Genomic DNA, 13,649 nt, shown 5'->3' with positions numbered 1-13,649 from the left:
AGATGTGTTTATGTGGAGTAAAGATTATATCAAATAGTTGACTAAGATTATATCAAATAGTTGACTTCTACCTTATATATTGTGGTCTCGTGTTCGAGTCTTTACTAGTATTGTCAATATTATCAACCGCATGGTAATCGTAGTCTCGTATATGCCACCAATTCAGTTGATTATAATTTATACTGATGAGATCCCTGAGAGATGATACTTAAGAAATGTGATCGAATCAAGAGTTGCAACCCCTCTTTTATTCCAAATAGTGAGTGACTTGCCCTCAATGAACTGTCGACTAGAGTAGACAATTTATTACTCAACCTCATATAACTTTACTCAGGGAGGACCTTGTTTTTCTAGACGAACCCGACGTAAGATAAACTTGAACAACTTGAATCATTTTCTCACACAAGTATAGGTGCTAACGAGCCGATACGTGACCAAGCTTAGGGTCACTCGGGATCGGCTTGTTACACTTTTATTCGACCTCGAGCCAATTCTCGAGTTTTTTCGAGCTTTTTTTTCAGTTCGACTTGATTTCAATAAAATGACATCTATGTTATAGCTATGTAGTACCTCGTATGTGCTATTTATTTTGAACTTTTCACAAAAGTTTGTATGACCGAGTAACTTTTACCAATTAATGTTAGATATTATAATAATATGTAAAATAAAATACTTCGCAGTTATTAATTAAAAATCGATTTTGTTCACGAGTTTTTCAAGCCGATTAATTACGTTAAGTTTATGAAAATTTAGAGCCGGACATCGAATAGTTCACGAGCCAACTCGGCTCATTAATACGAAGTATGTCATTAGTACCCTTGGACCGACTTACGGGCTGAGTCACTGTCTTGCTCTTTCTTCAATTTTCACTTTCCTTTCTGCAAAAACAAAATTGCAGACTATTTCTTCAATTTTCCCGCAAATTTTCTGAATTATCAATCATTTTAATCCCACTGCTGCAGAACAAATAAACCACCATTAATGGGAAATTTCTCAGAAGGTATGTCTTTGAAGTTCTAATAGCATTTCCTACTAATTTTGTTAGCCCTCATTTGGAATTTTGGACCCTTGATTTTTGCTTCAATTCTGCATCAAGTTTTCTTTTCTAATTTAGAGATTAAGAACAAATATCCTGGAAATTTTGCATATTCAATTGGAAATATTTAACTTTTATAGAATGTTCCTTTAGCAATTTGCATATTTATTACAATTTTTGTCTGATTGAAGTAAAAAGGGGGTTTACTGGGGTTTTAAATTTTGCAATTATGGCAACAAATTAAGTTTAGCAAACTGAAAATAAGTATTAGTTGCCAAAATTGTTGTTTATTTTGTCAATTTAAGGTTGGTGAAACCTGTGTACCATAGATCAGGGGTTCGATCCCCCCCCTCCCCCATTATTAGGCATTAATTAGTAAATCTGACTGTTTTTTCTTTTGACATTGAGATCTGAATTTTAGGAATTTTGATTAAGTATGGTCTATATAAATAGTTAAATTAAAGATAAATTTAGTGGTACAACTTGCTGTTAGTGGGTCAATTTGGTGTCTGAATTCTTCTGCTGGTAGCTGTTGAAAGACGAATGTAGGATATTGTATCAGTTGATTAAGATTTATTTTTCGGTTATTAGAGAACGTCATAGTTTGAGAGATTAGTGTTAAGATAGAATATAGGAGATATTATATTGTGAATATTCTGTAGAGTCCTAAATATGGTATGTTACCTAATATGAGTCCTACATATGGTATGTTACCTAATATGTAATCTAGGGTTTAGGTAATGAGTTGTACTATATATATATATACGTGTGTTATTAATGAGAAGGATACGAGATTACACAATATTTGACATGGTATCAAGAGCTTAGGGAGATCCTACGACCCGTCTACAAAAAAAAAATTATCCCCTGCCGGTGGGTTAGAAAAATAAATCCACTGGCGGGATTCGTAATTAATATAATAATTCCGCTGCAAATTGGTAGAAGATGAGGTTGGTGTTGGAGAAAAGACTCGTACTTGGAATCGCGTCCAATTCGAGTATTCATATTGAGATAATTGGTGAGTTCGAAAAGAAGGGCTTTCTCATCAAGAGAGAGAAAAAAAAAAGTGCAGGTTCGAAAAGAATGGCGTTCTTGCTCGATTTTTTTTATTGAAGAATGGTGTTTCCAATCGCAACGTTCGTGAAACTGCCGTTACGATTGAGGGAGGGAGTTAAGGATAACGTAGTTATCCTAGAGGATAGAATATCATATGAGATAGAGTTATGTTATATGATATGAGTGATACTGAGGGAGTGTCGTCACCTACGGGTGATACTGAGGGAGTGTTGTCGCATACAGGTGACAATGAGGACGTGTCGTTGACTAGTGGCGTCGACGAAGGGGTGTCGTTGCCTGTGAGGGAGGAACAACAACATTATACACCCAGTCGAGTGGAATCAGACGTCGTCTCAGCAACGACAGGTGTCGATGAGACGACGTGTAGTGATGAGAGTGAGACAAGGCAGTCATCAGCCCATCGTATGTGTCGACGAAGGTTCAGTTAGCAGATATCGTCACTAAAGCGTTGGGGAAGAAGCAATTTGAGTTTTTTTTTGAACAAGATGGGCATTCGAGATCTTCATGCTCCACCTTGAGGGGGATGTTAAGATAGAATATAGGAGATATTATATTGTGAATATTATGTAGAGTCCTAAATATGGTATGTTACCTAATATGAGTCCTACATATGGTATGTTACCTAATATGTAATCTAGGGTTTAGGTAATGAGTTGTACTATATATATACGTGTGTTATTAATGAGAAGGATACGAGATTACACAATATTTGACAATTAGTAAGTTGGTCGAGCTAATCAACTCGAGGGCTGAAATTGATGTTATAGGCCAATGATTCTGACTTAAATAGAGATATACATTTCTTGAGTGCATCTGATGTTGCAGAACAGTTGGGTTGATCTGGATAGACTAGATGGGTTCTTAGGTCCAAATGTCTAATTAGTAATTATATTGGCTTAAATTTAATTTTTGGATAGAATGAGTAAATTAATCAGTTATAATAACAGTCACAAATTCACAATGTTTTTGCATCACATTTAGTTCAATTTTGAACTAGTAGTTTATACTGTCAATCATGATGACATGATACTTGTTACTACTTGATGATCAAATAATGGAATGTTGGTGATGAAGTTAGACTGTTTATCCCAGTGTTACCTAATTCTCTAATCACCCTACGAACCACGGACCAAAAAAGCGAATTATAACATGAAAATGGTACAATTTTGGTCTAATTTAGCAAATTAGGTAGCGAATTGCGTACCCGTACCCTGTATCGTACTAGCGAATCAGGTAACTGTGGTTTATCCCTTGCCAAATGAAGCTGGTTGGTTTCATTCTGGCTGATTGGCCTTGATTAGTTGATTTCAATATGCTAGTTTAAGGTATTGTTTGGTTGACATGAAAAACAATGAGAAGTGTAACTTTCTAGGAAGTGGGACATTTTGGTGTTATTTGGTTTGCAAAAAACATGAAAAGTCACACTTCTTAGAAAGTTCCCACTTACCACGAAAGGGAGGATCCTGAAGTTACTTCCCATGTTCAACCAAACAACATTTTCTACTTTCTAGGAAATGCCATTACATGGGAAAATCTTCTTCCTATAAATATTTACTTCCCGTTTGTTAAAACTTAAAACTAGGAGTTATGTTTTTCGATGCTGAATCAGGGTTTCTGACTATAAATCCTGGCATTTGTACATCTAAAGCTCTACAAAATAAGCTATCAGGAGCATAAACTTAAGCTATAGTTTTTATTTATTTTTATTTTTATGTGGATGTGCAGAAATAGAAGTCCTGTGGTACACATTACATTATTTGTATGTCTATGGAATTATACTTCTTTTATTTGATTTTCCTGGACCCCATCTTTGCTAGATCAAAACTAGGTTGTTGTTGATGTCGAGTCTAAATATTCCCAGGTAGCTTCATGGGTGATCTTATGCTTATGGTTTGGTGATTTGGGTATAATAATAACTTAATAGGGCCACAGCCTTAGTTTGCAGGCGTTGATGATAGAGTCCAAATACTGTACAAAATGGTTTATAGGTTGACCGATTTGTAATAACTGTCCTAATCTTGTTGTTGAATCTATGTTTTCGTACTAAACTCATTAACTCATTGGACTTTTGTAATAGATAGTCGGGAGCGTTAAGCACCAGGGTTAGGGGAACCTGTTCATCTTCTTTGAAGTCAAACCTGAGGAAAAAAAGTAATGAACTGCATTTGCAGAAAAGGAGAGGTTAGGAGATCAGAATACTGGGTGAGAATTACCTTCTTTCTACTTTTTTTGTAAAAATTGTAGATCAGTAAGTCAGGACCTGTAAAAAAAATAATAATTAGGGGCATTCCGAGAATCGAACTCGGGACCTCTTGCTCCCGAAGCAAGAATCATACCACTAGACCAAATGCCCTGATGCTTCTGTTATGTGTGCTTAGTCTTTATTGGCTTATACTTGGATATGCCTGGACATAAAAAATAAAATTAAAAACGATTGATCAGGGGGCATTCCGAGAATCGAACTCGGGACCTCTCGCACCCAAAGCGAGAATCATACCACTAGACCAAATGCCCTTTGTTGTCTAATAACTTATCTTTTAATGTGATACTTCTTAAACTGTAATCACATATTTGGCACAGAACTTATCTGCATCTGTGATCTAATTTTATGCCTGCTGATGGTGGATTAAGTGAACTTTCTGAAAAGAAAAGATAGGTAAAGAGAAAATATGATTCTTGAATCTATTTTTTGCATTCCTGGTCTTCCTCACACAAAAGATTACCCGAGTCAACACGATTGGCTATATGAACATATCTCTGAAGGCAGACAGGTAATCATAGATACTTACTCCGTTCTTCTGTAGACTGTTTGCACTAGGAACTTCTTGCACACGAAACATGAAAATCATATGAAATCTGTTTTTATTAGATACGGAATACTTGATGTGATACATGCCTATATGGATGGATGATTGACTTATTGGTTTACTTGATGTGATACATGCCTATATGGATGATTGACTTATTTGGTTTACTTTTGCGGTCTTCTTGAACTTTGGTAAGGATGGATGAAGCAACTAGAAAAAAATTCGAGGGAAAATAAAAATAAAACAATGATTAATAAATGGGGCATTCCGAGAATCGAACTCGGGACCTCTCGCACCCAAAGCGAGAATCATACCACTAGACCAAATGCCCTGTTGATGTTATGACGTGCACTTTTTATTACTTAAAATGTTCATATTCACTGAACTTAGGATCTGAAGGTGTGGCTTTGAAGTTTTGACACATGATACAATATGCACGATTTCTGTCATGTGGTTGGCACATGCAGCTGCTTCATTTTCATGCTCTTTGCATTTCATCGTCAACACGAAATTGTTAGATTTTAGATAGGTAACCGTAATCTATATTATTAAAGCATAGTGATGAGAAACGAGAGATCTCCAAACTCCAATCCCTCAACTCTTATTAATCGTTCATAACTCTTATTAATCGTTATATTAGGAAATGTCATTAAATTTATAAAAAAAAAAAACAATCAATCAATCAACTTAATATTTTATTCATAATAAGAAATCCATAAACGATATTTTGAATACGTATTTATTATGAAAAGGAAATGTCATTTACGTTTAATGTACGTGCTCCACGAGAAGAAAAGGAAGAAGTAAGGTCACACCAATTTTGTGAATTAGATGAGAATAAGAAACGGATATTTCATGAAATACCCCCGAGGTTTAAGTTAATTCACCAGGTACCCTCGTTGTTTCAGTAATCTACCAGGTACCCCTCAGGTTTCATTTTCTCGCATGACTTAACCCTGCCGTTAAGTGGCCGTTAGAAAAAAAAATTTCACCAGGTACCCTCGTAATTTATTTCACCAGGTACCCCTGAGGTTTTTTAGATTTTCACCAGGTGCCCTTGTGCTTTATGGTAATTTCACCAGATACCCCTGCTCACCAACGGCTAGTTTTTTTTAAAAAAACTAGCCGTTGGTAAGCCTTCTCTATTTAAAGGGGGAGCCGCTGCAACTCTTCACTACAAGTTTCTGTTCTTCCCCTTAACCAACTCATATTTTCCCTAATTCCCAACTCACCTTCAAATGAGCTTATATTCTCAATCCCAATCTTCTTCTACAACGTATGAATCCTCATACGTTGTAGTTCCAAACGAAACATGCAACATATGTGGGAAAAAATTTGCAATAAGAAGTTCTGAAACAATGAAAAATCCTCAAAGACTATATTACAAGTGTGACTTATGTGACAACTTCAAGTGGTGCAAGGGAAGCATTAAGCAACCACTGCCAATCAGAAACAACAGAGGTAGCACAAAGGAAGGAGAAATTGAAGAAAACAGAAGCTTGGATGAAGAAATTCACCAAATGAAGAAGAAACTCAAGCAGCAAAAGAAATTAATGCATGGAACTATCAATATTGGCATTGTAATGTTTTTTATTCTAGTATTTGTAATGAGAAAGTGAATGATGACATTTCATCAATAATATGATATTTCATTTCCGAATTAAGTAGCTTTACAAAAGTGTGCCCCCGACACGCAAAAACTTTAAGTGTAGCTCTACAAAAACTTGCTCCCATTGGCAAAAGATATACATGATAAGTTTAGCAAAAAGTTATGCATAAATCACAAAATCAAGTACGCTTCCTTTTTCCCTTACTTGATGCATTACGTTGTTGCTGTGAACTGGAAGCACCTTGATCTCCCCCTTGCTGTGAACCAGCTGCACCAGAACCAGCTGCACCAGCTGCACCAGCAGAACCAGAAGCACCAGCAGCAGCAGCAGCATCCTTCTTTTGCTTTGCTGTGGCCCCACCTCTGCATGTCCTTGCATTGTGTCCCACCTCCTTGCACTTACCACACCTCACAGTGCTATTTCTCTTTCCCCTTTTTGGATCATGTTTACCTATTTTTCTCAGTTTAGGGGGTCTACCTGATGCTCTCTTCATGGGTGGTGGGAGGATAATAGGAAGGTCAAAAGAAGGCCATTGGGTTGGGTCAGGCATGGGGTGTATGTGCTCTGAGTAAGTTAACTTGTATGCTTGCCCTTTGAAGTAGTGAGACACAAAATCAGTAGCCTCAAGTCTTTGGTGGTAAATAACCCTAAGGCCATGTCTGCAAGGTATGCCAGATATTTGCCATACACCACAACCACAAGTCCTTGCATCAAACTTAATAGGGTATTTGACAGCCCCCTCTTTCACTTCATATTCCCCTCCCCCCAGCAACTGTTACAGAACAAAACCTGGTGAAACTAGCCGTTGCTGAGCAGGGGTATCTGGTGAAATTACCATAAAGCACAAGGGCACCTGGTGAAAATCTAAAAAACCTCAGGGGTACCTGGTGAAATAAATTACGAGGGTACCTGGTGAAAAAAAGTTTCTAACGGCCACTTAACGGCAGGGTTAAGTCATGCGAGAAAATGAAACCTGGGGGTACCTGGTAGATTACTGAAACAACGAGGGTACCTGGTGAATTAACTTAAACCTCGGGGGTATTTCATGAAATATCCGAATAAGAAATTTTTTATTTACAACATGGACATCGAAAAAAAAAAATTAAAATATCCACATAATCGGCCACTTTTGCAGTTACAATTTGTCATACACCACCATGATTCTAGAACTAAGTTATACATTTTGGTATTGGTAACCAAGAAACATTGTAGTTATCATATTGGATTTTGAGTATTTTATTTTATCTATTTAGGGGTGTGCAAAAATTGGTCCGGACCGAAAAAATGGACCGGACCGGACCGACCCAGACCGGACTTATGTCCGGTCTCCGGGTCGAGAAATATCAATTTTCGGTCTTTGGTCCGGTCCGGTCCAAAACCCGATTTTGGACCGGAACGATTTTTCATTAATAAAATATAACGAAGTAATATAAACTATTTAAAAATTTAATTCTCTCATTTAATTTGTTGTAAATATTAATATATTGTGATATATTTTATTTTAGCTTCCAAAAAAGGCATTAAAACATTTGATTTTTCTTTTTTACCATAATTTTTAGAAAAAATTAAAAATATGTAGAAATAGGTCTACAACCGGTCCGGTCTTCGGATCTTGAATTATCAAAATTTCGGTCTTTGATCCGGTTAAATAATGAGAGTACAAAAAAATGGGGGCATTCCGAGAATCGAACTCGGGACCTCTCGCACCCAAAGCGAGAATCATACCACTAGACCAAATGCCCTATTCATGTCAAATCTAGAACATACTTACCCCAGTTCCATTACTCCCAATTAAATTTCCCGTGTTAGCCCACTTGGAGTTGGCCCTCCTCCTCCACTTTTCGTACCATTTTTACTCCATAGCTTACAATTTATGAGTGCGTATAAATTAAATTAAAAATAAATTAAAATTAAAAAAATAGCAGCATCAGATTGATTGATCGATCACCCACCTTTGTAATCCGAACCTTTCGTCCCCATTTCCCACTTTCTCTCTCCTCCCACTTCTTCTCCTTCTTCTAGAGTAGTTTCTACCACCTGCCGACTCACTTGAATTCACTTCTGTATTTATGCTCAAGGTACTACTACTATTACCACTTCTTTACTCTTTCTAAATCATTTGTTTTGTTTTCTCAATTATGAGCTGATGTTGTTAATAATCTGGGGTTTTTAATTTGATTATGAAGGTGTTGTTCTTACCCCGCAATTGATGTGTGATTTGGCATGTGCCCAATTATTGTCATGGATTCCGGTCTGCAATTTTGGGGGAAAGAGCTCAACTTGTTTAATTCTACTGCTCTAAGGTTCTAATCAACTTTGATCTGTTCTTGGGGTTTGAGTTGGGTAAATAATTAAAAGTTAGTTAATAATAATAATAATAATCTGAGAGTGTGATAAAAATGGAACAAGCTCATCGGTACCATCATCATTCCATAGGCACCACTGAATTGAGGGTAATGGGAAAGAGGGGTTTGGAATGGGATTTGAATGACTGGAAATGGGATGGAGATTTATTCATAGCTACCCCTTCAAACTTTCAAGGTCAGCAAAAATTCATCCCTGTTAATTCCTCCAACACATCGTCTTCTTGCTCTGATGATGTCCAATCTGCTGTTGATGATGATGGGAGGAGGGAATTGGAGAGGAAAAGAAGGGTTATTGTTGTTGAAGATGATAGTTTGGATGAATCTGGTAACTTGACCTTAAAGCTTGGTGCCCCTCACATGGATTATGATAATCATAATTCTGGGAAGAAGACCAAATTTGCTGGTGCTCTTTGCCAGGTTGAAGGTTGTGTTTCTGATCTCAGTAAGGCTAAGGACTATCATAGACGTCACAAGGTTTGTGAGATGCATTCTAAAGCAACTAATGCCCTTGTTGCCAATATTATGCAGCGATTTTGCCAGCAGTGTAGTAGGTCTGTCTTTATTATCCCCTAATTTGCTGTGAAATTTGATTTTATTTCCCCTACTTTGCTGTGAAATTTGATTTTATTCTCCCTACCTTTTGCTGTGAAATTTGATTCTATCCATTACTAGATGCCTAGAAATGCTATCAACCTTCCTGCTAGCTATATCATATGATCAATCAATGTTTCTTTGTGCAGGTTTCATGCTCTACAGGAATTTGATGAAGGAAAGCGAAGTTGTAGACGACGTTTGGCTGGCCATAATAAGCGTAGGAGGAAAACGCAGCCTGAGGCAGCTGTTCAAGGAAATTCTTTACATGATGAGCAAACTAATAGTGTTCTATTGATGAGCTTACTGAGGATACTCTCCAACATGCATGGTAAATCACTTCTGTTAGTTAGTTCTGGATTACAGTGAGTTGATTCTAGTTCACTCTTGTTGCCACGTTTATATTGTATATTGTTATCATATGTTCTTGATATTTATGCTGCATGCTAAATTGCTTGATGGACTTTTAACAAATCATATGTGGATTTCTATGAGCACTCACAATCAAACGTACATTTGTTTCTGGTTACCCCTCCAAATTTTTAACGACTTTGAGATAAATTCTGATTGCATTTTCTTCTAATATGGAACGATCAACAACACGTCAACACACACACCCTGGTAGTCGTCTGTTGCCATTGGCTGTTGAAAAAATGTCGTAGTGATTGTTAAGACTTAAGAGTACATCTTCAGGAACCAGAAATTTGAAACAAAGGGGGCGAGATTGAATATGTTGTACGGAGTATTTTTATCTCAACATATTTTCTTATTTATAGCTCATAGCCTCATGTATAAATTTCTGTAATTACCAACTAAAGCTTATTCATAATATCAAGTTTTTTTCATAGTTCCTTTTTTTATATATAGTTAAAATATTAGTGTCAATATTAAGTCCAATATATGTAATTGCTATCATGCTACAAATAATAGAGAACATTTACTTAAAAGTTAAAACATAAAGTAACATAAACATAAAGTAATCAGAAGCATGTTCAATCTTAAGCACACGGAACTTTTTAAGAAGTACTAATACATCTTAATATGTATTCAAGCAAGAAGTTAGGTGTCTAGGACTCTAGGGGATTGGTAATGTAAGAACAAATTTCACCCATTTTGTCCCGAGTCCTGACTGCAATTGCTTTTAGTGCACTATATATATATATACTTGTATTATTTATACACACTAAGAGCTCATGTTCAAATGTTCTAAGAGATGTTAAAATTTTCCTTTTCTTTTGTCACTGTAATCTTTTTGTATGGTTTGGATTGTCTTTTTAGGCACTTGAGCTCTATGTTCACTAAATTCATTATTTTCTTTCCCGCTAAAGACATATTTAAAAAATGACAAGACTGTATTTGTTGCAGGTAATAACAGATCAAACCAGACTACAGATCAAGATCTTGTTGCTCAGCTTTTGAAAAGCCTTGCCAACCCTTCTGGGTTGCCCACGGGGAAAGGCTTATCTGGGCTCCTGCATGAGTCCCAAAAGCTGCTAAATGGTGGTATGGCCACTGGTATTGGGAATTCAGAAAAGATGTTGGCTTTTCTCTCAAATGGTCATCTAAATCCTCCTAGAGTCATTGATCAAAATATTCCACTACCTGAATCAGAGATTCCGAGAAAGGGATTGTATGCAGCTAATAGCAGGGGCGGCGAAATGCAGGCTTTGTCCGTGCAAGAACCTATAAGTTTGTTCCCAATAAAAGATAGCCCTCCAACTTACTCTGAGAGCATAGAAGGGAGGATGAAGCTGAACAATTTTGACCTGAATGATGCATATGTAGATTCAGATGATGGCATGGAAGATTTGGAAAGGTCTCCTGCAAATGTGACTTTTGCAACTGGCTCTGTTGATTTCCCTTCATGGGCAGGGCAGGATTCTCACCAGTCGAGTCCACCACAGACTAGTGGCAATTCTGACTCTGCTTCCGCTCCATCACCTTCTAGTTCTAGTGGAGAGGGTCAGGTACTTAGTATTTCCTTCCTTAAACTATCTTGTTGAACCTCCATATTGCCCGTATATATGTTGTGCACTTGTGAGTTGTCCCACATTGGAGAAGAGGAGAGAAAGTAACCACTTTGTAAGCCTAGGGAGTTAGTCATCCCATTGCCTATTAGTTTTGGGATGAAACTTCACTTGGGCTTCTAAGTGGTCCAAACTTTCCTCCTCAGCAGGTAGCTCTAGAACAATGTCACATCTTTTCAAGTATTGAACACTATTCTTGGTGATTTTTTTGCCTTGGTAGGTGCCCCAAATTGTTTATCAGCCGATTGCTCGTGTAAATATAGCATCTTTTCTTCGAATGAATTTCTTTATGAATCAATTACGGCTCTCATTTCCTTTAATTAACTTTTCAGAGTCGCACTGACCGTATTGTTTTCAAGCTATTTGGTAAAGAACCAAGTGACTTCCCGACTGTGTTGCTGGGGCAGGTAATATGAATCCAAAGTTGTGATATTCTACACATAGTTTATTTCTGTGCTAAAAGATTATGCTACTATTCTAAGCATTGTTGATTTTCATAGATTCTTGACTGGCTTGCTCATAGTCCTACTGAAATTGAGAGCTACATCAGACCTGGCTGTATAATTCTTACAATTTATCTTTGCCTGGATGAGTCCTTGTGGGAGGAGGTAGGACCCTTTTTCAAACCTAAGTACTTAAGTAGCGTAGATGTTTTTCTTGGTTGCTAACATTAACTTTTTTCATTTGATTTCTGTGTCTAGCTCTGCTCTGATCTTTCATCCTGCTTAACTAGACTCTTTGACATATCTGATGACATATTTTGGAGGACTGGATGGGTGTATGTGCAAGTACAGAATCAAATAGCTCTTGCTCATAATGGTTAGAATTTTTTTCCATTTGTCCTAAAATTTGTGGTCTGTCCTTTTTATGCTCAACAGTGGTTTATTGAATGATACAAACTTCTATTCTGTTTTGGCATGTGCTTCAGGTCAGGTTGTCCTGGATACATCATTGTCTCTCCAAAATAGTAATTGCAGTAGAATTATGAGTGTCATGCCTATAGCCGTGTCTATGGATGAACAAGCTCGATTCGAAGTTAGAGGTTTCAACCTCTCTCGGTCGAATACGAGGTATATAATGCTGAGTTTTGCCTGTTTAACTTTTCACCGCAGAACAGAGCTAAAGCTCAAAGTTTTATTTCCCCCATTTTTTTTCATTTCCAGGTTACTCTGTGCTCTAGAAGGGAAATATCTTGATCAAGAAGCAACTCAAGAATCAACGGAGGATGATGCTTTTGTTGAGGAGGAGGGTGAAATTGAGCATGCAGATTTGTCTTGCATTATCCCCAATGTAACTGGTAGAGGGTTTATTGAGGTACTATGCCATGCTATCATTAACATCTATTCTGTCAAATAAATTAAGTGAACTAATTCAAGAATATGGTTAATTGGTTTTATGTTATCCAAGTATATTTTAGCTTCTGTCGTTAATTTATTTTTCTGTCTTGTCGTTAAATTATAGATTGAGGTTATCTAAAATCTACTCCTTTTTGGTTTAATGTGATCATTATAAGTGTCTCATGGGTTGTACCTTCACAGTGCTTTTCTCCCAATGAATTTACTGAGCTGCTATGGTAATTACGGCCTGTCATTTTTTGTGCAAATTGAGGGTATGTTTTGTAACTTGGTTAGAATGACTAATGATTTTATGTTATCTTTATCTTTGTTATTTACGAACCTGTTTGCTGTGTTCTTCTGCTTGGTATGTTCTATGTGAATTATGTTAAAGAGGATGTGTGTTTTGCCGATTTTTGTCATTTTGTCATGAAATGGTCATGGAAATGCGAGTTGTGGATTTGATGTTTGTTTCATAAGAAAATTTATATTATGTCATATGGCTATTTGGTATTATGTATATCGGTTTCTTCTTTAATTATACGGATACAATTATTGGCGTTTACTATTATCAAATATAATACTCCTATGAAAACAGAAAACATGGCTTTTAGAACTAACACGTCGTTTATTTATCCAGGTTGAAGATCATGGTCTCAGCAACAGTTTCTTTCCTTTTATAGTTGCTGAAAAGGACATTTGCTCTGAGATTCGAACACTAGAGAGTGTCCTGAAGAAAAATAATGAAGATGCATATGGATTAAATAATAAAACCTTAGAATCTTGGCATCAAGCTATGGA

General features: G+C 36.7%; 1 protein-coding gene and 4 non-coding genes across 7 annotated transcripts in view; 1 reads left to right on the top strand and 4 right to left on the bottom strand.

Moving 5' to 3' along the window:
* The first annotated feature begins 829 nt into the window (after nt 1-829).
* Nucleotides 830-13,649, top strand: part of LOC110779551 (squamosa promoter-binding-like protein 1) — a 14,735-nt gene continuing 1,915 nt past the window's right edge. Inside the window, exons 1-11 of one of the 3 annotated variants that reach the window (XM_056828970.1) lie at nt 830-1,000; nt 4,191-4,315; nt 8,717-9,447; nt 9,637-9,818; nt 10,853-11,454; nt 11,847-11,921; nt 12,015-12,122; nt 12,216-12,333; nt 12,443-12,584; nt 12,678-12,828; nt 13,489-13,649. The exon at nt 13,489-13,649 is cut by the window's right edge and continues 484 nt beyond it. In XM_056828970.1, the coding sequence (XP_056684948.1) occupies nt 8,930-9,447; nt 9,637-9,818; nt 10,853-11,454; nt 11,847-11,921; nt 12,015-12,122; nt 12,216-12,333; nt 12,443-12,584; nt 12,678-12,828; nt 13,489-13,649 (2,057 nt within the window). In that variant the 5' untranslated portion in view covers nt 830-1,000; nt 4,191-4,315; nt 8,717-8,929. Of the gene's footprint in view, nt 1,001-4,190; nt 4,316-8,239; nt 8,609-8,716; nt 9,448-9,636; nt 9,819-10,852; nt 11,455-11,846; nt 11,922-12,014; nt 12,123-12,215; nt 12,334-12,442; nt 12,585-12,677; nt 12,829-13,488 lie in introns of those variants that run through there. The other 2 variants (XM_056828971.1, XM_021984043.2) reach the window with 2 other exon arrangements.
* TRNAP-CGG (transfer RNA proline (anticodon CGG)) lies at nt 4,395-4,466 on the bottom strand. The gene has a single exon. It is a non-coding gene; the product is annotated as a tRNA-Pro (tRNA).
* TRNAP-UGG (transfer RNA proline (anticodon UGG)) lies at nt 4,556-4,627 on the bottom strand. The gene has a single exon. It is a non-coding gene; the product is annotated as a tRNA-Pro (tRNA).
* On the bottom strand, nt 5,180-5,251 carry TRNAP-UGG (transfer RNA proline (anticodon UGG)). The gene has a single exon. It is a non-coding gene; the product is annotated as a tRNA-Pro (tRNA).
* TRNAP-UGG (transfer RNA proline (anticodon UGG)) lies at nt 8,201-8,272 on the bottom strand. The gene has a single exon. It is a non-coding gene; the product is annotated as a tRNA-Pro (tRNA).

The sequence above is a fragment of the Spinacia oleracea genome, chromosome 5, assembly GCF_020520425.1.
Source record: "Spinacia oleracea cultivar Varoflay chromosome 5, BTI_SOV_V1, whole genome shotgun sequence".
NCBI classification, from domain to species: Eukaryota; Viridiplantae; Streptophyta; class Magnoliopsida; order Caryophyllales; family Amaranthaceae; genus Spinacia; species Spinacia oleracea.
Note: the sequence above shows the minus strand (reverse complement) of the source record. Positions and strands in the feature narration are given on the sequence as shown.